Source organism: Odocoileus virginianus, chromosome 4 (assembly GCF_023699985.2).
Source record: "Odocoileus virginianus isolate 20LAN1187 ecotype Illinois chromosome 4, Ovbor_1.2, whole genome shotgun sequence".
Lineage (NCBI taxonomy): Eukaryota > Metazoa > Chordata > Mammalia > Artiodactyla > Cervidae > Odocoileus > Odocoileus virginianus.
The window spans coordinates 14,711,919-14,734,275 of NC_069677.1; the positions used below are offsets into that span (position 1 = coordinate 14,711,919).

General features: G+C 36.2%; 1 protein-coding gene across 5 annotated transcripts in view; it reads left to right on the forward strand.

Moving 5' to 3' along the window:
• The window catches only part of ACAP2 (ArfGAP with coiled-coil, ankyrin repeat and PH domains 2), a 162,286-nt gene that overhangs the window by 88,595 nt on the left and 51,334 nt on the right, over nt 1-22,357 (forward strand). For all 5 annotated transcript variants that reach the window (XM_070466206.1, XM_020877838.2, XM_020877840.2 and 2 more), the window contains 4 exons: nt 7,397-7,455; nt 10,242-10,425; nt 14,371-14,415; nt 17,737-17,832. In XM_070466206.1, coding sequence (XP_070322307.1) covers nt 7,397-7,455; nt 10,242-10,425; nt 14,371-14,415; nt 17,737-17,832 — 384 coding nt within the window. The remainder of the gene's footprint in view (nt 1-7,396; nt 7,456-10,241; nt 10,426-14,370; nt 14,416-17,736; nt 17,833-22,357) is intronic.

Below are 22,357 nucleotides of genomic sequence, written 5' to 3' on the forward strand. Positions count from 1 at the left end.
TGCCTTTTCTGAAATGTCATATAAATAGATTCATTTAACTTAAAGCCTTTTGAATATAACTTACTTTACTTATCAAAATGCATTGAGATTCATCTATGTGGTTGCAGTTATTAATAGTTATTTCTTTTTCTTGCTGATACAGGTTTGTATAGATATACCATAGTTTGTTTCTCCAAGGAAATTTGGATTGTGTCCAGTTTTTGGCAATTAAGAATGAAACTGCTATAAATATTTGCATACAGATTTTGTTATGGACCTAAGTTTAAGGTGGATGAAGAAGGGGATGACAGAGGATGAGATGGTTGGATGGCATCACCGACTCAATGGACATGAGTTTGAGTAAGCTATGGAAGTTGGTGATGGACAGGGAAGCCTGGCGTGCTGTAGTCCATGGGATCGCAAAGAGTCAGACATGACTGAGCAACTGACCTGAACTGAACTGAATAAGTGATACCATATGTCTTTCTCTGACTTAACATGATAATTTCTAAGGGCATTCAAGTTGCAGCTAATGACATTATTTCATTCTTTTTATGTCTGAGAAGTATTCCATTTATCTATCCATCTGTTGATGAACATTTAGGTTGATTCCATGTCTTCACTATTGTAGATAGTGTTACTGTGAACACTGGGATGCATATCTTTTCAAATTAGAGTTTTTTTCTGGAAATGTGCCCACGAGTGGGATTACTGGATCAGATGGCAGCTCTGTTTTTAGGTTTTTAAGGACTCTCCATGCTGTTCTCCATAGTGACTGTACTAATTTATTTTTCTGCCAACAATGTCAGGAGATCTCCCTTTTCTCCATACTTTCTCCAGCATTTATTATTTGTATACTTTTTAATTATGGCCATTCTGACTGATGTGAGGTGAGATCTCACTGTAGTTTTGATTTGCATTTCTCCAGTAATTATCAATGCTGAGCCTCTTTTCAGGTGCCTATTGGCCATCTGTATGTTTTCTTTGAAAAGATGTGTTTAGGTCTTCTGCCCATTTTTTGCTTGGGTTGTTTTTTTGTCATTACTGAGTTGTTTTTTTGTCATTACTGAGTTGTTTGAGATGTTTGTATATTTTGGAAATTAAGTCCTTGTAGGTCACATCATTTGCAATTTTTTTTCTCCCAATCTGTTGTTGTTTCATGTTGTTCATGATTTCCTTTGCTGTTCAAAAACTTATAAATTTGATTAGGTCTCATTTGTTTATTTTTACTTTTGTTTCTAGTGTCTTGGGAAACTGACCTAAGAAAAAATTGCTACAATTGAGCTTCATTAGTTTTTGTCTTTCAAAGATTTTACCCATCTCATCTATTGAATTCATCAGCATAAAATTGTTCCACAAATCCTCTGATTATCCTTTCTTAATACCCATAAGGTCTGTGGTCAAGTCCTCTCTCTCCTTATTGTAGGACATTGTGTCTTTTTTCTCCTGATCACTTTGGCTGTTGTTTTTACTCAGTCATTAAGTCATATCCAACTCTTTGTGACCCCATGGACTGTCATACTCTTGACTTCCCTGTCCTTCGCTATCTCCCAGTTCAGTTCAGTACAGCTCAGTCACTCGGTTGTGTCCGAATCTTTGCGACCCCATGGACTGCAGCATGCCAGGCCTCCCTGTCCATCACCAACTCCCGCAGTTTACTCAAACCCATGTCCTTTGAGTCAGTGATGCCATCCAGCCATCTCATCCTCTGTCGTCCCCTTCTCCTCCCACCTTCAGTCTTTGCCAGCATCAGGGTCTTTTCAAATGAGTCAGCTGTTCACGTCAGGTGGCCAAACTATTGGAATTTCAGCTTCAACATCAGTACTTCCAATGAACACCCAGGACTGATCTCCTTTAGAATGGACTAGTTGGATCTCCTTGCTGTGCAAGGGACTCTGAAGAGTCTTTTCCAATACCACAGTTCAAAAGCATCAATTCTTCAGCACTCAGCTTTCTTTATAGTCCAACTTGCACACCCATACATGACTACTGGAAAAACTGTAGCTTTGACTAGATGGACCTTTGTTGGCAAAGTAATGCCTCAGCTTTTTAATACGTTGTCTGAGTTGGTCATAACTTTTCTTCTAAGGAGTAAGCATCTTTTAATTTCATGGCTGCAGTCACCATCTGCACTGATTTTGGAGCCCCCCAAAATAAGGTCTGTCACTGTTTCCACTGTTTCCCTACCTATTTGCCATGAAGTGATGGGACCAGATGCCGTGATCTTAGTTTTCTGAATGTTGAGTTTTAAGCCAACTTTTTCACTCTCCTCTCACTTTCATCAAGAGGCTCTTTAGTTCTTTGCTTTTTGCCATAAGGGTGGTGTCATCTGCATATCTGAGGTTATTGATATTTCTCCCTGCAATCTTGATTCCAGCTTGTGTTTATCCAGCCCAGTGTTTCTCATGATGTACTCTGCATATAAGTTAAATAAGCGGAGTGACAATACAATATACAGCCTTGACATACTCCATTTCCTATTTGGAACCAGTCTGTTGTTCCATGTCCAGTTCTAACTGTTGCTTCCTGACCTGCATACAGATTTCTCAGGAGGCAGGTCAGGTGGTCTGGTATTCCCATCTGTTTCAGAATTTTCCACAGTTCTTTGGGAATCCACACAGTCAAAGGCTTTGGCATAGTCAATAAAGCAGAAGTAGATGTTTCTCTGGAACTCTCTTGCTTTTTCGATGATCCAGCAGATGTTGGCAGTTTGATCTCTGGTTCCTCTGCCTTTTCTAAATCTAGCTTGAGCATCTGGAAGTTCATGGTTCACCTACTGTTGAAGCCTGGCTTGGAGAATTTTGAGCATTACTTTGCTAGCATGTGAGATGAGTGCAATTGTGTGGTAGTTTGAACATTCTTTGGCATTGCCTTTCTTTGGGATTGGAATGAAAACTGACCTTTTCCAGTCCTGTGGCCACTGCTGAGGTTTCCCAATTTGCTGGCATATTGAGTGCAGCACTTTCACAGCATCATCTTTTAAGATTTGAAATAGCTCATCTGGAATCCCATCACCTCCACTAGCTTTGTTCATAGTGATGTTTCCTAAGGCCCACTTGACTTCCCATTCCAGGATGTCTGGCTCTAGGTGAGTGATCACACCATTGTGGTTATCTGGGTCATGAAGATCTTTTTTGTGTCGTTCTTCTGTGTGGTCTTGCCACCCCTTCTTAATATCTTCTGCTTCTGTTAGGTCCATACCATTTCTATCCTTTATTGTGCCCATCTTTGCATGAAATGTTCCCTTGGTATGTCTAATTTTCTTGAAGAGATCTCTAGTCTTTCCCATTCCACTGTTTTCCTCTATTTCTTTGCACTGATCACTGAGGAAGGCTTTCTTTTTTTTTTTTTTTTTCTTTTTTTTTTCCATTTATTTTTATTAGTTGGAGGCTAATTACTTTACATCATTACAGTAGTTTTTGTTATACATTGAAATGAATTAGCCATGGATTTACATGTATTCCCCATCCCAGTCCCCCCCCCCCCCCCCCCACCTCCCTCTCCACCCGATCCCTCTGGGTCTTCCCAGTGCACCAGGCCCGAGCACTTGTCTCATGTACCCAACCTGGGCTGGTGATCTGTTTCACCCTAGATAATATACATGTTTCAATGCTGTTCTCTTGAAACATCCCACCCTCGCCTTCTCCCAGAGTCCACAGTCTGTTCTATACATCTGAGTCTCTTTTTCTGTTTTGCATATAGGGTTATCGTTACCATCTTTCTAAATTCCATATATATGTGTTAGTATACTGTAATGGTCTTTATCTTTCTGGCTTACCCAGATGCCCATCAGCAGACGAATGGATGAGGAAGCTGTGGTACATATACACCATGGAATATTACTCAGCCATTAAAAAGAATTCATTTGAATCAGTTCTAATGAGATGGATGAAACTGGAGCCCATTATACAGAGTGAGGAAGGCTTTCTTATCTCTCTTTGCTATTCTTTGGTACTGCATTCAAATGGGTATATCTTTCCTTTTCTCCTTTGCCTTTCACGTCTTTTCTATTCTCAGCTATCTCTAAGTCCTCTTTGGACAACCATTTTGTCCTTTTGCATTTCTTTTTCTTGGGGATGATCTTGATCACTGCCTCCTGTACAATGTCAGGAACCTCAGTCCATAGTTCATCAGGCACTCTACCAGATCTAATCCCTTGAATCTATTTGTCACTTCCACTGTATAGTCATAAGGGATTTGATTTAGGTCATACCTGAATGGTCTAGTGGTTTCCCCTACTTTCTTCAGTAAGTCTGAATTTGGCAATAAGGAGTTCATGGTCTGAGCCACAGTCAGCTCCTGGTCTTGTTTTTGTTGACTGTATAAAGCTTCTCCATCTTTGGCTGCAAAGAATATAATCAGTCTGATTTCGGTATTGACCATCTGGTGATGTCCATGTGTAGAGTCTTCTCGTGTTGTTGGAAGAGGGTGTTCGCGTTCTCTTGGCAAACTCTGTTATCCTTTGACCTGCTTTGTTTTGTACTCCAAGGCCAAATTTTCCTGTTACTCTGGGTGTTCCTTGACTTCCTACTTTTGCATTCCAGTCCCCTATAATGAAAAGGACATATTTTTGGAAGTGTTAGTTGTAGGTTTTTGTAGGTCTCCATAGAACCAGTCAACTTCAGCTTCTTCAGATTACTGTTCGGGGCACAGACTTGGATTACTGTAATATTGAATGGTTAGCCTTGGAAACAAACAGAGATTATTCTGTCATTTTTGAGGCTGCATCCAAGTACTGCATTTCGGACTCTTGTTTACTATGAGAACCACTCCATTTCTTCTAAGGGATTGTTGCCCACAGTAGTAGATATAATGGTCATCTGAGTTAAATTCACCCATTCCAGTCCATTTTAGTAGGCTGATTCCTAAAATGTTGATGTTCACTCTTACCATCTCCTGTTTGACCACTTCCAGTTTGCCTTGATTCATGGACCTAATATTCCAGGTTCCTATGCAATATTGCTCTTTACAGCATCGAGCTTAACTTCCATCACAAGTCACATTTCAGAGCTGGATGTTGTTTTTGCTTTGGCTCTGTCTCTTCATTCTTTCTGGAGTTATTTCTCCACTGATCTCCAGTAGCATATTGGGCACCTCCCGACCTGGGGAGTTCATCTTTCAGGGTCCTATGTTTTCGTCTTTTCATACTGTTCATGGGGTTCTCAAGGCATGAATGCTGAAGTGGTCTGCCATTCCCTTTGCCACTGGGATTTCCCTGATAGCTCAGTTCATATCACTTACATATGGAATCTAAAATACAGCACAAGTGAATTTATCTTTGAAACAGAATGAGACAAAGAGAACAGACTCATGATTGCTAATGGGGAACAGATGTGGGGGATGGAAGAATTGGGAATATGGGATCAGCAGATGCTATTATATATTGAATGAATAAACAACAAGGTACTAATATATAGTACAGGGAGCTATATTGAATATTCTATACTAAACCATACTGGAAAAAATATGAAGAATACATATACATATATATATATATTCAGTATATATATATATGTAGGTATATATTTTATGTGTTTACAAGCAGAGTGATTCAGTATACATATATATATGTGTGCGTGTATATATATATATTTATTATATATATATATACTGAATATATAAATTTCTGCTTGTAAACTAATTTACCAAAAACTAATACAACTTTGTAAATTAACTATACCTCAGTAAAAGAAATTTTGAAAAGGAGATATCAGAAAACTAAACAGATTTCTCTGGTGGTCTACTGGTTAAGATTTTCACTGCTATCACTTGTGTTCAGTCCCTGGCCAGGGAACTGAGATTCCACAAGCCTCATGGCATGACCAAAGAAAGAAAAAATAAACAGAATTGAGAAAACAGAATCTATATTGAAAAAGCTCCCATATACTATAAAGTTAAAGCTACATTTACATAAAATGTAGCAATATCAACCATAGGTATTTGCCCGTACAGATTTCTCAATAGGCAGGTCCCAGAGTTTGCTCAAATAGATGTCCATTGAGTCGGTGATGCTATCTAACCATCTCATCTTCTGCTGCCCTCTTCTCCTTTTCCTTTCAATCTTTCCCAGCATCAGGATCTTTTCTAATGAGTCAACTCTTCACATCTGGTTGCCAGAGTATTGGAACTTCAGCTTCAGCATCAGCCCTTTCTATGAACATTCAGAGTTGATTTCCTTTAGATTGACTGGTTTGATCTCCTTGCAGTCCAGGGGACTCCTAAGAGTCTTCTCCAGCATCATGGTTCGAAAGCATCAGTCGTTTGATGCTTAGACTTCTTTATGGTCCAACTCTCAAATCCATATGTGACTACTGAAAAAATCGTAGCTTTGACTGTATGACCTTTGTTGGGAAAGTGACGTCTCTACTTTTTCATATGCTGACTTTGGCTCTGAGTTTATCTATTTTAGATCTTAAAAAACTAGCTTTAGTTTTCATTGGGTTTTAGCTATTGATTTCCTGTTTTCTATTTAGTTACCTTCCAGTCTGATCTTTATTATGTCATTTCTTCTGCTTAACTTGGGTTTAATACTTTGTGATTAACATTATACAAATGTTTTTTCTTGAAAAGTGAATTTGACAGATTTTGAAACCCTGTACTCAACCCAGACTGTGTGTGTGTTTGGCATTTAGACAAGGACATAATACTTTGCTTCTAGCCAGATTCCATATAGATTGAAATATTTTGATTCTGTTTATAGTTAGTTGAAGGACATAGGATTTTCTTTTTGTTTTGAATAGTGATTTTTCTGCCTATTTATCTGCTGTGTTTCAAATTCTGAATGAAGTAAATTATGAAAGTACTTAACATTTCCATGCCAAACTCTCTATGAAATTTACCACATGTAGAGTTAAATATATGTGGCATCTGTTAAGTGGTGTAAAATATTTTTGTGAGAAATAAAATTTTATCCTCATTTTTAATCTTAGCAATCATTTAAGGGCTGTATAATATTTGCTTGATTCAGAATGTAAGACATTTAAATTCACACATCTTCCCAAATGAGAAATCTCTAAGGTATAAGGAAGTTCTAGTGTTTTCATTTCTTATGTTTTAGTATATTAGAGTAAGAAATTCCTATGGTGGATAGAGTAGAATTTGTATTAGTCTTTTAGGTTGCCTTCTAAAGCCTGAGTTAGAATCAAGGAAATAAATTGCTTAACCGATTGAAAATTGTATTTAAGTATTAAAACACATTTGATTTACTCTGTAAATAGTAATTTTATTTTTTAACAGATGAAATTGGCTTGAGAATCAGTTTCTTTTTTAAATACTTATTTCTTATGCAATGTTCAGTAAGAAATGTAGGTATTATTAGAATTGGAATATTGTTGGAGGGATGTAATATTTATAGAACTACATGAAAAGTTTTTTCTTTGTTTACTTTTCTAATTGTTTAATGTTCCTTTTCTTTTAGATCCTTTTTGACCAAACCCAGAGATCAATTAAGGCACAACTTCAGAACTTTGTTAAAGAGTAAGTTAATTTCAGTGAAAAGAAAACAGCTATGATTACATCTGGGAGTTATCATTTGAGAGAACCTAGAATCATACTTTCAGACTTACTAAAAATATGGGAGTTTTTATTTGTTTTTTGCTTGGTGAATTTTATGTTGCATTTTTTTCTGAATTAACTCTGTAAGAAATCAGATTTCAGGCTTTCCCGTGAATAACTTATGCTATGGAATTTGTATTCAGGATACATAGCTCAAATTGTTACAGATAAAACAAATTTTTAATGTAAATGAAGAATCTGATGACCTTTAAAAATCAAAGCAGATACCAAAAGTGGTTGAAATACCATCAGTTATTCTAGTTATCTCCATATAGTATTTTCTTTGTGGAGATGATAATAAGATTTATGAGAATGAGTTATGAAGGTGCATAATAAGTAATGAAAACAAGCCTTTTGTGTCACAGTCATCATATTTTATGTGTGAAATAAAATGAAACTGGAAATAAAAAAAAAATCTGACCTTTCCAGGTGTGGATGTTTGCCTTTTCTACATTAATAATTTCAGTTTTTTTCTTTTAATTCCTGAGTGAGAATATATTACATATAAGGTTGATTAGGATACAGTATTCAGGTATTCAGTTCAGTTCAGTCGCTCAGTCATGTCCAACTCTTTGTGACCCCATGAACTGGAGCACACCAGGCCTCCCTGTCCATCACCAAATCCCGGAGTCTACCCAAACCCATGTCCATTGAGTCGGTGATGCCATCTAACCATCTCATCCTCTGTTGTTCCCTTCTCTTCCTGCCCTCAATCTTTTCTAGCATCAGGGTCTTTTCTAATGAGTCAGCTCTTCACATCAGGTGGCCAAAATATTGAAGTTTCAGCTTCAACATCAGTCCTTCCAATGAACACCCAGGACTGATCTCCTTTAGGATGGACTGGTTGGATCTCTTAAAGAGTCTTCTCCAACACCACAGTTCAAAAGCATCAATTCTTCAGTGCTCAGCTTTCTTTATAGTCCAACTCGCACACCCATACATGACTACTGGAAAAACCATAGCCTTGACTAGATGGACCTTTGTTGACAAAGTAATGTCTCTGCTTTTTAATATGTTGTCTAGGTTGGTCATAACTAATACAGGTATTACAAGCTATAAATTTCAGAGCTCATAATGCACTTCTGTCTTAGTAGATTAGAATTTGTTGTACTAGAGGTGATCTCTTGCAGATTGTTTATAAATTGTTTCATAAAATACTAATATTCAGAATGTCCTTATAGAATATATACATGAAAATTTGTCACTAAAGAGTTTAAAGTCTTTGCTAGGTATATTTTATTATAGTTGTTATTATTTTAAAGTTATTTGTCTTCAAGTTATTTTGCCTAATTCCTTGGTAGAAGTGAAAGCAAAGGGATGCTATGTATTTACCTAAGGTCATTAATGAATGGAGGCTTCAGATTTTCAGACTGTTACCCTTTACTGGTACATAAAGGGCTTCCCTTTTAGAGGGCTTCCCAGCTGGCTCATGCGTGCTCAGTCATATCTGACTCTTTGTGACCCTATGCACTGTAGCCCACCAGAGTTCTCTGTCCATAGATTTTCCAGGCAAGAATGCTAGAGTGAATTGCCTTTTTGTTCTTCAGGGAATCTTCCTGACTCAGGGATCGAACCCTCATCTCTTGTGCTTCCTGCATTGGCAGGCAGGTTCTTTATCTGTTGAGCTAACAGGGAAGCCCTCTAAAAGAATTATGTACTAGTAAAGGGTAATAGTATCCATTTCAATAGTCTGAGCTTCCCTGGTGGCTCAGATTGTAAAGAATCTGCCTGCAGTGTAGGAGACCTGGGTTTGATCCCTGGGTTGGGAAGGTCCCCTGGAGTGGGAAATAGTAACCCACTCCAGTATTATTACCTGGAAAATCCCATGAACATAGGAACCTGGTGGGCTACAGTCCAGGGGATCGCAAAGAGTTGGGCACGACTGAGCACACAGTATACCCAGTTCTTTTAGAAAGCATTATATGTGTGTATTTTAAGAATGTATTCCTGCCTTTTGGCCTACTAATTTTCTTGAATAAGAAATGAATGTTGTTTCTTTAAATGTGGTCTCTACCCTTGTAACATATACTATTCCCCAGTGGCTCAGGTGGTAAGGAATCTGCCTGCCAGTGGAGGAGACTCTGGTTTGATCCCTGGGTTGGAAAGATCCCCTGGAGAAGGCAGCCCATTCCAGTAGTCTTGCCTGGAGAATCCCATGGACAGAAGAACATGACAGGCTACAGTCCATGGGGCCTCAGAGGAGTCGGACAGGACTCAGTGACTAAAACAACAGGACCACCAATAACAGGAAATCCAGGACTTGTCTTAAGAAAATCCCTTAGATTTCCAGAGCTTATCCCCAAAACACAAAGAGTTATAATCTCTGGGAGAGGACCCTTGGAACTTGCATTTTTTAATAAGTTCCCTGTGGTATATACTACTGTTTAAAAATTATTTGGTTAGATATTGGTGTATGTCCCAAAATTTGTCTTTAGAAAAATTAACTTTGCCTTTTATGTTTCTGTAATGTTAATTTGATAATTTATTTTTTAATTTGAATTGTATAGATTTAAGTCAGGAAATGCTAACTGACTATATTAGGGAATATTATATGCTCATAGACTAATATATGTATTAGTTGGAAGTGCTATTGAGTATCAAATAAATAAATAAATAGAGCAACATAAGAATAAAATTTTAAATGTTATTTTGCTAAAGTGTTTGATCCAGGAAGTTTTATAAAAATTTCACTATTTTAATTTTTTTAGAGATCTCAGAAAATTCAAAGATGCCAAGAAGCAGTTTGAAAAAGTCAGTGAAGAAAAAGAAAATGCATTAGTAAAAAATGCTCAAGTGCAGAGAAACAAACAGCATGAAGTTGAAGAAGCCACAAACATTCTGACAGCAACAAGAAAATGTTTTCGTCACATAGCCCTCGATTATGTACTTCAGGTTTGTTTATTGTATGTTTTCAAAAATTGCTTGCTAAGCATGTTGTTGGGCTTCCCTCATAGCTCAATTGGCAAAGAATATGCCTGCAATGAAGGAGACCTGGGTTCAGTTCCTGGGTCAGGAAGATCCCCTGGAGAAGGAAATGGCAATCCACTCCAGTATTCTTGCCTGGAAAATCCCATGGACAGAGGAGCCTGGCAGGCTACAGTCCATAGGGTCGCAAGAGTCGGACTTAGCGACTAAACCACCACCACCAAACATGTTGTTTTTTTTTGAGTGATTGCATTGAAGGGAATAAATAATGATACTTCTTTTAGTTTGAAATTAAACCATGTTCTTTTGTGAAAAATTTTCATGTGTCTGGGTGTTTATCTGTGTATGCCCTATACATGTGTGTATACGTTAAGTTCTGATTTCTTCTCCTGCTCACTTAACATGATCATTTCTCCTTTTCTAAATATCATTAAAAGGATTATTAATTGCTATATTTTATTCTATGGATATACTGTGTCAATTTAGTTATATCCAGTTATTAGTTGTATAATTGTCAGTTCTTGCTGGCAATACTGAAAATACACTTTTCAATAAATATAAATGATAATAATATCTTTGTATACAAATCTCTTGCAACATTTCTGATTATTTCTTTAGAGTAGATTCTAGAGATACAAAGGGCTTACCATATTGCCAAATGGAAAATATTTCTAGAAATAATGTTCTCATATTTGCATTGCTGCTAAGTCACGTCAGTCGTGTCCGACTCTGTGTGACCCCATAGACGGCAGCCAACCAGGCTCCTGTCCCTGGGATTCTCCAGGCAAGAATACTGGAGTGGGTTGCCATTTCCTTCTCCAGCGCATGAAAGTGAAGGGTGAAAGTGAAGTCGCTCAGTCGTGTCAGCATCTTAGCGACCCCATGGACTGTAGCTTACCAGGCTCCTCTGTCCATGGGATTTCCCAGGCAAGAGTAGTGGAGTGGGGTGCCATTGCCTTCTCCTATATTTGCATTAGGTGCTGCTTTTTAAAAGTAGAGATGGATATTTGGTAAGATGCCAGGTGATATAAGACAGAGAAGTCCCTATAGATTGTTGACTTAACAGTGGTCACAGAGTATTTTGTAAAAAAAACCTGAAGTAACCATGTTGCAAATTTGTGTTTAGAAACTACCCAGATAACTTTGCAAAGATAGTAGAAAATGACCTTAGGATTTTTTTCTATTAAGTTCCTATTCAGTAAGCAGGAGGATAAATTTTAAAAAGTACAGTCTATTAATTAAAGACTTTTAAAATGGAGTAGTCTGTATTTCCTATTTCCTCTTATCTATCTCACACTTGTACCACTTCCTGCTGTGGTATGAGCACTGAGAGTCTGTCTACCCCATTCTTCTGAAATGGCTTGCATTAAGGTCTTATTCATTAGAAATATTTTACTTTTTAACCGACTTGACTATTGTGTTCCACTGAAATAGACTGCACCCTTTTTCTTGAGACCTTCTTTCATCTTGATCTTAAACCACTTTTAGGTCGTCATCATAACTGTTTCTTTTCAGTTCCACCTTGGGTTTCTTTCCTTTGTGCACCTTTTCAATCTGACTTTTAGGGTTCCATCTTTGGTCTTCCTGTTTTCTGACTTTATGATTTCCCTTATAGTTTCATCGTGTCCTTTGCTTGAATTATTACCATATATAGATGATGAAATCTACTTTTCTCCTGAAGTACTTTGTCCCTTTTGTGTCCCAAACTGAAATTTGTCTTCTCAAATGGCTGCCAACACCAAACTGAGTGGTGTTACCCTCTTAATCACAGAAGTCAGACTTGGAGAATCATACTAGATATTCTCCTCATTCTTGGCTACTACAAGTAACAATCGAAATTGCCTTGAGAAGTTCTATGTGCTCTTAAATCTGTTCTTTCTCACTCTGCTGCAGCCTGAATTCTTATTGTTTCTTTTCTGGAGTATTAAGATGTTCTCATAAAAATTGATCTTTCCTGCATTACTTTTAACCTGCTCTTTAGCAATCCATTTTGTTTTCTGTGGTCAGAACCACTCAGACTTCTCCCGACATATGAGTCATCTTGTCTCTGTTTCCTCTCTGCTGCCACGTTATTGTCATACACATTGCTGTTAGAGCACTTCTCTCATTTATTGTGATTATTTATTAATATGTCTTTCTTACACCCAGGTTATATCCCTTCTGTCTAGTCCAGTGGTTAGAAAGTAGATAGGTAATGTTTTTTGAAAGAGTGAGTGACTTAATTTTAAATTTTATATGGGGAGGGAGCAGTTAGCTAAAATATTTATTATTGTCAAATTTACACATTGTAAACTATCCAAGTTAGGACTTCACCTCTCTTATAAGTTATTTGTTTGATTTTTTCTAATGAGAACTGTTGTGTTATTTCATTATAAGGCCAAACTCTCTGTTTTAGAGAATACTAGGTAATAAATATTCAAAATTTAGTTTGTCATGCTTTAACTTCTCTAAATATTTTAGTATACTTTTGTTTTTTCAAGTGTATGCTGTTTTTCATTGTCAAACAGAAATATTTTTAACATTTTTCTAAGCTTTTACTTAGAGCATTTGGAAGTTACTATTTTAATTCTCAAAACTGAATAGGCCTTGAAATAGACATGCAGAATAAACTAGTGCTTAGGTAAGCAACGTTATTAGATTTTTGGGGGCCTGTTTTTGTTTTCTGATCAGTGCTTTAAAATTATCTTATGTAAAATATTCAGTGGGAAGGACGTATTAAAAGGGTAGATATTCTGTAATGTTTTGGAAGTTCTAGCAAAGAATGAAAGATTCTTTTTTGTAAACATTTTATTTCACTAAGTTGATATATAATAACACAAAAATAAAATGCTTGTTGTGAATTTCTAAAGTTGGGAGAGAAACCATAGAAGGCAACTTTTTTAATTACTGATCTTTCAATACTTTGGTCTAATTAATGTATTTATTTATGGTCTATTAATTTGTTTAACAAATATTTATTGAGTGCTTAATATATACAATTTGGAGAATACAACTGGGAATAAGGCAAGACCTTGAGCTCATGGAACTTATGTTTTAGCTAGGTAAATGACATAAGTAAATAAAATACAAGGTAGTTAAGAATACTAAAAGGAAAATAAATAGGGTTGATACACTAAAGATGTTTGAAGGCCTACTTTGGACCTTTATGAGGAGGTAGTATTTAAGTTTGGACCTTATGGATAAGAGCCTCATGCCCGTTTGGGCAGAAAATCATGATATGAGGACAAAACAAATAGGATGAAGGCCTTGAGGTGGGAATAGTCTTGGGCTGTGGTTGGAGTACAGAAAAGGGGAAAGTACTGTAGAAGAAAATTAGGTTGGAGAGGTAGCAGGAGCCTCTTCACAAAGGTGCCTTGTAGGCTGCGATAGGGAGTTGTAGGTTGGGAGTTGGAAGGTTTTCAGATAAACATGCATGATCTCATTTATTGCTTAAAAAAGCACTCTGGTTGCTGTGTGCAGAATGAAGTGTAAGGAGTCAAGAGTGGAAACACACTAGTTTAGACTATAGTAACAGGAAAAGATAATGGCAATTGGTGGTAGTGATGAAAGTGGTGAGAATTTGTATTAAGGATGTATGTTGAAAGAGTGATTAGATGAGAGTGGAGAAAAGATGGGATTCTAAGAAATTTGAAAGGTTATCAAGGTGATAGTTTTATCAGTACAGTACAATTTTATGATTTAAACATGACCAGTTTCTCTTTGAGTTGAAAAATGATGAGAGTTACATTGGTATGTTTGTCTTAACTGTTTTTGCAAAAAGCAGGTCAAAAGCTGAAAAACTTGAACTTTGTTTTTATTTACTTTTCTGGAAAAGTATTAAACCATTAGAATAAGCAAATTTTACAACATTGCATTCTGGATTAGTTTTTTAAATAGTGCATAGGTGATTAACCAAGTTTGTTTTTCCCTCAGATTAATGTCCTTCAATCAAAAAGGAGATCAGAAATCCTGAAATCAGTAAGATATTTATTGAAATGATGTACTATGTATTTTAATATGAAGTTAAATGTATATATTTAAGTGTTTAAAATAGCATCATATGTATGTGTTTATTTATTGACTTATTTATTCCAGGTTTATAGTTAATCTTCTTAATGATGTTTGTATACTTACTACATGTCACTAAACCACTTTTTAAAAAAATTTTTTTATGTTATAGTTATTTATCTATGTCTCATCCATTAATATATTATAAGTTCCTTAAAGCAGACATTTACGTATTTGAGATTGAGGGCATACATAAATAGCATCATTTTATAGAATTTTCCCCTTAGGGTTGTTGATGATGTATCAACTTTTCAGAATGCAGGTAGAAAACAAATGAGTTGAAATGTGAAGGCATGAGAACAGTGATTTTCTTATTTGCCTTTTTTTCTTTTTTCCTCTTAAAGCTAACAAGGAGGTGGGCAGAGGATGGTAGTGGTGTGGACACTATAGTCTTTTGTATTTTGAGACCCTTAGAAACAATTTCTCCTCTGATTTTGTTCACTGAAGTTCTTTTTTCCTTCAAAAGTTTTACTGAAATTGTTATTGATCCTTGTCCCCACCTAGCTTTTTCCTAAATTCTCTGTTAATATGTATGTATTTCTAATCAGATGAGTACATTATACTTCCTGTTTACATCCACTTCCTTTTCCAGATTGAGAGCAGTGTGTATTATTTGTAGAAAATTAGAAAATAAAATGCATGAAGAAAGAATAAAAATACAAAAATGCTACTACCAAGAGAGAACCACTGTTGTGGCTGACGTAATTTTTGTCTTTTTTATGTGTTTGTGCCTATTTGTGTGTGCATGAACATTTATATATACCTTTTAAAATTCTGTTTAATTTTTTTAAAGCAAAATAAAATAGGACTCATTCCTACATATTCTTCTGTAATTTTTTTTGTACTAATACACTCCAAAATCATCATGTGTTATTAAATATTTTTTTATTTAATGATGACCTTTGTGGCTAGATAGAATTCTTCCTTGTGAATATAGTAGAGATGAGCAAACATTTTTTTGAAGGGCCTGGTAGTAAACATACTAGATTTGGGGGTCCATATGATCTGTGTTGCAGTTGTTCAGCTGTGCTATTGTAATGAGAAAGCAGTCATAGACAGTATGTAAATGAATGGCATGGCTGTTCCAATATCAACATGAAAGTTAGGATTTTACGTAATTTCTATGTCGTTAGTATATCGTGTCTTTTTTTCATTTTCCTTAACCATTTAAAAATGCAAAAACCATTGTTAGCCCATTGGCCATCCAAAAACAGGTAGTGGGGCTGGATATAGTTTGTGGGTTACAGTTTTCTGACCTTGTTCAGTTCAGTTCAGTCACTTAGCCATGTCCTTTTGTGACCCCATGGACTGCAGCATGCCAGGCCTCCTTGTCCATCACCAACTCCTGGGAGTTTATCCAAACCCATGTCCATCGAGTCAGTGATGCCATCCAACCACCTCATCCTCTGTCGTCCCCTTCTCCTCCTACCTTCAATCTTTCCCAGCATCAGGGTCTTTTGCAGTGAGTCAGTTCTTCTCATCAGGTGGTAAAGTGTTGGAGTTTCAGCTTCAGCATCAGTCCTTCCAATGAACACTCAGGACTGATTTCTTTTAGGATGGACTAGTTGGATCTCCTTGCAGTCCAAGGGACTCTCAAGAGTCTTCTCCAACACCACAGTTCAAAAGCATCAATTCTTCGGCACTCAGCTTTCTTTATAGTCCAACTCTCACATCCATACATGACTACTGGAAAAACCATAGCTTTGACATGACAGACCTTTGTTGGCAAAGTAATGTCTCTGCTTTTTAATATTCTGACCTTGAATATACCATAATTTAACTTTACCCCTTAATGGACTTTTAAGTAATTTCCCTGTTTTTGACATGAAATGTAGCATTATATAGTGATCATCCTAATGAATAATATGATTATTTCCTTCAGATAGATTAAGGCAAGCAATTACTTAGAGGATTTAAGCATTTATGGAGACTTTTTAAAAAATATTGTCAAGTTATAAGGGTTACACAAAATTTTCACTAATAGTGTGTGAGAGTAACATTTTTACATCTTTCATCAACACTGGGTGTTGATTTTTCCCACTCTATCCATAATTTGATAGAAAATTTCATCTCATTGTTTAATTTTGCATTTCTTTGATATGAATGAGTATGACTGTCCCCCTTCCCCTCCCCCCCCCCTTTTTCTTGGTCATTTATGTTTTCTGTTTATGTCCTTTGTCTCTTTTCCTGTTGGGATCTTCATGTTTTTCATATTAATTTGTAACATCTGTTACCTATTAAGACTATTAACCCTTTGTCATATGCTTTTTCCTAGTTTATTATTTATCTTTTAATACACTTATTATGTATTTCTATGTGCAGGCATATTTTACATTTTTATGTACTTGTAACTATCCTTCTTTATATATAATTATATATATATATAAATTAAGCATAATTTAAAAAAATCATATTCACAAAGTTGTACAACTAACATTATCTAATTCCAGAATCATCTTTTAGTGAGCTTTGTCCTTTTGTCACTGTTTTTTGTTTTATTGGTTTTTCTCTTTCAAAATAATTTCTTTTGAAGGATTCTTGAGTATTAAGGCCCTTATGACCTATTTTAGATTTCAGAGAATTAAACAGATGTCTCTTTTTGCTAAAAATAACATGGCTGTTCATAGTATTCTTTCAGTCCTGTGATTGAGTTGTCTAATTCCTTCTAATGTGAAAACTTAACTAATAAAAATGAGTGTTTTTTTTTTTTTTTTCTCTCATGAATAGTTAAAATTTAGGAAAACAGAAAAAGTCTTACCCCATTAATGACAGTTTTGGATTTCCGGAATGAATATAACAAAATCTCCTTATTGGCGAAGCCTTTTGCCTCATTTTATTTTGGTATTTTGAGAAAAAAATGAGCATTCCCCTATTTCATGTTATGTTTAGTGATCTATAGGTTGTTGTAAAGTGTTTGTAATTGTTTTGAGAGCTTCTTATATCACCTTCTAATCTTTTGATGCTTTATTTTTAATTTAAGATTTTGCCAGTGAGTTTGGTTGAAAGATACATAGACATTTTATAATGTACCTGGAAAGATGGTGACACTATTGAAAACTTGATTTTTTGAATTATTGCAGCCTTTTAAGAAAAATGATTCAGCTTAATTTTAAATGGTTTGATATTTTGTGCTCTGGTGAAATAATTTTTTAACAGTACATAGGATCAGAATTTTAGTTTCAGAATATTAAGAATTGATTCAAAAATGGTGATCATTTTTTCCTCCTTTAGATGTTATCTTTTATGTATGCCCATTTGGCTTTCTTCCATCAAGGATATGATCTATTTAGTGAACTTGGGCCCTATATGAAGGATCTTGGTGCACAGGTAATGTACTGTACTTCTTGTTTCTGTATTATATACCAGTATCTGTATTTTTTTTTAAAAGTGTATACATTTGACTTCATTTCAGGTATACAATAAAATAATTTAATATGTTAGTATGTATATACTGCAAAATGATCATCACCATATAAATCTAGTTAACATCTACCGTACATAGTTACACATTATTTTTTCTGATGAGAACTTTTAAGATCTAGTCTCTTAGCAACTTTCAAATATATAATACAGTATTATTAACTATAGATACCATGTTGTCTTTGACATCCCCAGGAGTTGTTTATTTTACAGCTGGAAGTTTTGTACCTTTTGACCCCCATCTCCCATTTTGCCCACCCCCAAAACCCACCTCTAGCAATCTCCAATCTGTTCTTTCTATGAGTTCTATTTTTTTAAAATTTATCAGTTCGTTGCGATCACACAGTAGTTGTCTTTCTCTTTATGACTTATTTAACTTAGTGTAATGCCCTCAGGATCCATCCATGTTGCAAAAGGCAGCCTTTCCCTTTTTTTTTGGGTGAATAATGGGTATATATATTTTATGGGTATATTTATACCACATTTTTGAATTCATCTATTGATGGACACTTAGGTTACTTTCATATCTAGGTAAGTAATGCTTCAGTGAGTGTGGGTATGCAGATACCTTTTCGAGTTAGTGTCTTCATTTCCTTCAGATAAATGCTTATGAGTGGAATTGCTGGATCATACTGTAGTTCTATTTTTATTTTTTTGAGGAACCTCCATACTGTTCTTAAATAGTGGCTGCACCAATTTCATTCTCATCATCAGTACACAAGGGTTCCCTTTCTCCACATCCTTGACAATCTTGTCTTTGATGACAGCCATTCTAACAGGTGTGAGGGGATAGTGCATTGTGGTTTTAATTTAGAAGTCTTCCGTGATTAGTGACTTTTGGCTCCTTGTTTGCCATCTGTGTGTTTTCCATGGGAAAATGTCTGTTTAGGTCCTCTCCTCATTTTTTAATTGGATTTCTTTTTTTTTTTGGCTATTGCATTGTCGAGTTCTTTATATATTTTAGATATTAACCTCTTACCAAATATACGATTTGTAAATATTTTCTGCCATTTGGTAGGTTGCATTTTCATTTCGATGACGGTTTATTTGCTGTGCAGAAACTTTTTAGTTTGATGTAGTTTGAGTTGTTTGTTTTGTTGTCTTTGTTCTAGTACCTGTATTTTTAAAGAGATTAAGCAAATTGGGAAATTTGACATTTAGTTTGTTTAGTGTAGAAGTTTGGTGTTTTTATAGCAGATTTATGTGAGTCCAATGTGTAACCAAAAATGAGATTAAAGTTAAAGAATATGTTGTAGATAGTTATATAAGGGTACTGAGAAGAATTTTAAAACAAAGTATTTGTTTTACAGTATACATAGCTGGATTTATTTTTTTGATTCTTACATTTGGATTATTGAGTTACTGTCCTAATTGGTATTTTAGTTTTAACTTTTTTTATTTTCAAAGATATTTGAGTTTTGCTTTTTAGAATAATAAAATTTTATTTTTAAAGTATTTATTTATTTATTTGACTGCCCTGGGTTTTAGTTACGGCAGGCATATGGGACCTAGTTCCCTGACCAGGGATCAGATCCATCCCCCTGCATTGGGAGAATGGAATCGCAGCCACTGGACCACCAGGGAAGTCCCTGAATAATAATAAAGTTTAAAAATTTAAGATTAAAAGACTCTAGGTAACTTTTTCATTTTATATACACATAGACGTGCATGAACTATATATAAGAATATTATGTAGAAATTTTATTATGTCCAAATTATTTTTGATTATCTGATCAGACCTTTAGGCGCACCTGATGGCTCAGTGGTAAAAAGTCCACCTGCCAATGCAGGAGACACAGGTTCGATCCCTGGGTTGGGAAGATCCACTGGAGAAGGAGATGGCAACCCACTCCTGTATTCTTGCCTGGGAAATCCCATAGACAGAGGAGGCTGACGGGCTCCAGTCCATGGGGTTGGGATAGAGTCGGACAAGACTGAGCAACTAAACAACAATAGCAACAATCAGAATTTCATGTTAAATCTGTTCCCAGACATTCTTTTTTGTTGACTGGTGAGTTTTCTGGATTTCTGTCAATTTTCAATTGGTTTTCTTTCCCAAAATGGTTCAGATTACTTTTTGAGGAAAGGGATTAAGGATGTAAAATAGAGTTTAGAGAAATGGGGAAAAAGTAAGAGCAGAATGATAATTGCATTCATTGACCAAAAATAAATACGGTGCATGCATGTGTGTGTGTTTGTGTGTGTTGGGCTGTTGTGGGGGAAAGGTGGTGTGTAAGGTATGTCATGAGTTATAGAATTGCTCTTCCCTGCCTCTACAGAGCTTAATCTACTGGAAGAAAATAACAGGTTACCACACTATTAATCTCTGTGCTAAGTGCCCTATCTGGGTGTATAAATTGAGATTAGATTTTGTTTGCATGTGATAGAAAACCACAAACAGCAGGAACTTTAAACAGGATAGAATTTTATTTCTTTTATGTAAAACCAAAGGTCTAGTATAGTGGTCACTTAATCTGTAGGGACCCAGGCTTATTATATCTTTGGATTCTACCTAATGGTTCAGAGTGGTTTATCAGGCTTTAGCCATCATATCCAAATTGTAGCCAGTAGGGTGGAGGGGATAAGAAAGATATGTTCCCTCTCTTTCGGCATAGTTCGCCGGAATTGTACATGCCACTTCTGCATATGTTCCATTGTCCCACTAGCTTCAAGGAAAGCTGGGAAATAGTGTTAATGCAGGTAACCATGTTAACCTACTAGAATTTGGGGATTTTGTTGTTAAGAAAGGAAGAGAGAATGGATATGGGAGATAGATAGCTGTCTCCACCACATGTGTTACTACAACATATAAGTAGTATATCCAACCCAGATTTGGGAAGAAGACAGGACCTTCCCAGGCCCTTGGTGTTGTGTGTAAGTTGCTCAGTTGTGTCCAACTCTGCGACCCATGGACTGTAGCCCGCCAGGCCCCAGACTCCTCAGCTACTACTTGAAAGTCCGTGGAATTCTCCAGGCAAGAATACTGGAGTGGGTTGCTATTCCCTTCTTGAGGGGATCTTTCTGACCCAGGGATCGAACCCGGGTCTCATGCATTGTGGGCAGACTCTTTACCATCTGAGCCACCAGGGAAGTCCTCTAGGTACTCCCGACATCTTAGCAAACATTAGATTTTACCCTCATCTTACGTTAAGTATAATATAAAAAAATGCATTGGATTGTAGTTGACTGTGTCAGTAATTGTATATTTTGACATTGATTAATTTCAGTTTTGCAGTTTTTACCCTCCAAGGTCTCAGGTAATTTTGCACGTCCCTGAGAAGCATCTAAACTCTAGTGCCTATAGTGTTTGGCCTGGTTGAAGGTGCTAGTTTATGGTATCTGGAACTACAGTCATGGCAGTAGGGGTGGAGATAAATAGATACACTTGAGGAATATGTAGTCAATTCGAGAGTGGAGGGACATGAGAAGTTGAAATGTGTTGAGTTTGGGAATAAGTGGGTATATCTAGAATTCAAGAGAGAAAAACATTAAGAGAGTCAATAGTATATAATTGCTAATTGCAGTCACAGGAGTGTGTGAATTAAACCAAGGAGAGTTAATAGATATTTCAATAACATGAACCTATTTAAAAAAAAGATAAGTGACCAAGCACCATGCCCAATACTTTTAGTTTTGTAAATTAAGGTCAAGGTCCACAAGTGTGGAATAAAAGAGAATTTGACTTGGGACAGATCCCTCAGAATGACCTACTTTTAAGAAATGGCTAGGTAAGAGGGCTCCATGAGAACATTGATGGGAGAGAGGTGGAAAACCAGGAGACCATGGTAGCAAAAGACAAGGAAAGAGTGTCTCAAAAAGATGGGGGTGGTTGTCAGTTCAATGACTGGAAAGAAGGTCGAGTAAACCTAGGACTGAGAATTGCCTCTTAGATTTAGCAACAAGAAGGTTATTTGTTACTTCTGTCAGAGTTGAGGGTCTAAGAGGTAAAAGCTAAATTACCATGGATAGATGAATATGATACGGGCAAGTGGAGAACAGGGAGAACTTTTTAAGAAGTTGTATTGTGAAGGAAAGAGAGAGAGAGAAGTTGGTAATTGGAGAGGAGTGTGGGTTTTAGGAAGATTTTATTTAAGGTATTATTCTATTTATTAAATTTGCACAGATTTAAAACAAGTGGGAATGGGATAATTTGAAAAGCAAAAAAAGAAGTATTGAAATTTGAGGTGGTAGGAGTGGATGAGATTCAGAATATAAGTAGAGGATTGGGGGCACCTGGTTAGTTACAGCAGTCTATTAACCTCATAGTGCAATCCTGATAGAAACACAGGACACATGCTGCTTTGCTCCAGTTCCCTTCCTGATCCAGCATCCAGCCCCTAGAAGACAGGACTGCCAGCCTTTGCATCTCTGCACTCATTCGTCCTCCAACACTTCACTGTGTTGAAAGATCTTTTTCTTTATACGTTTGCCC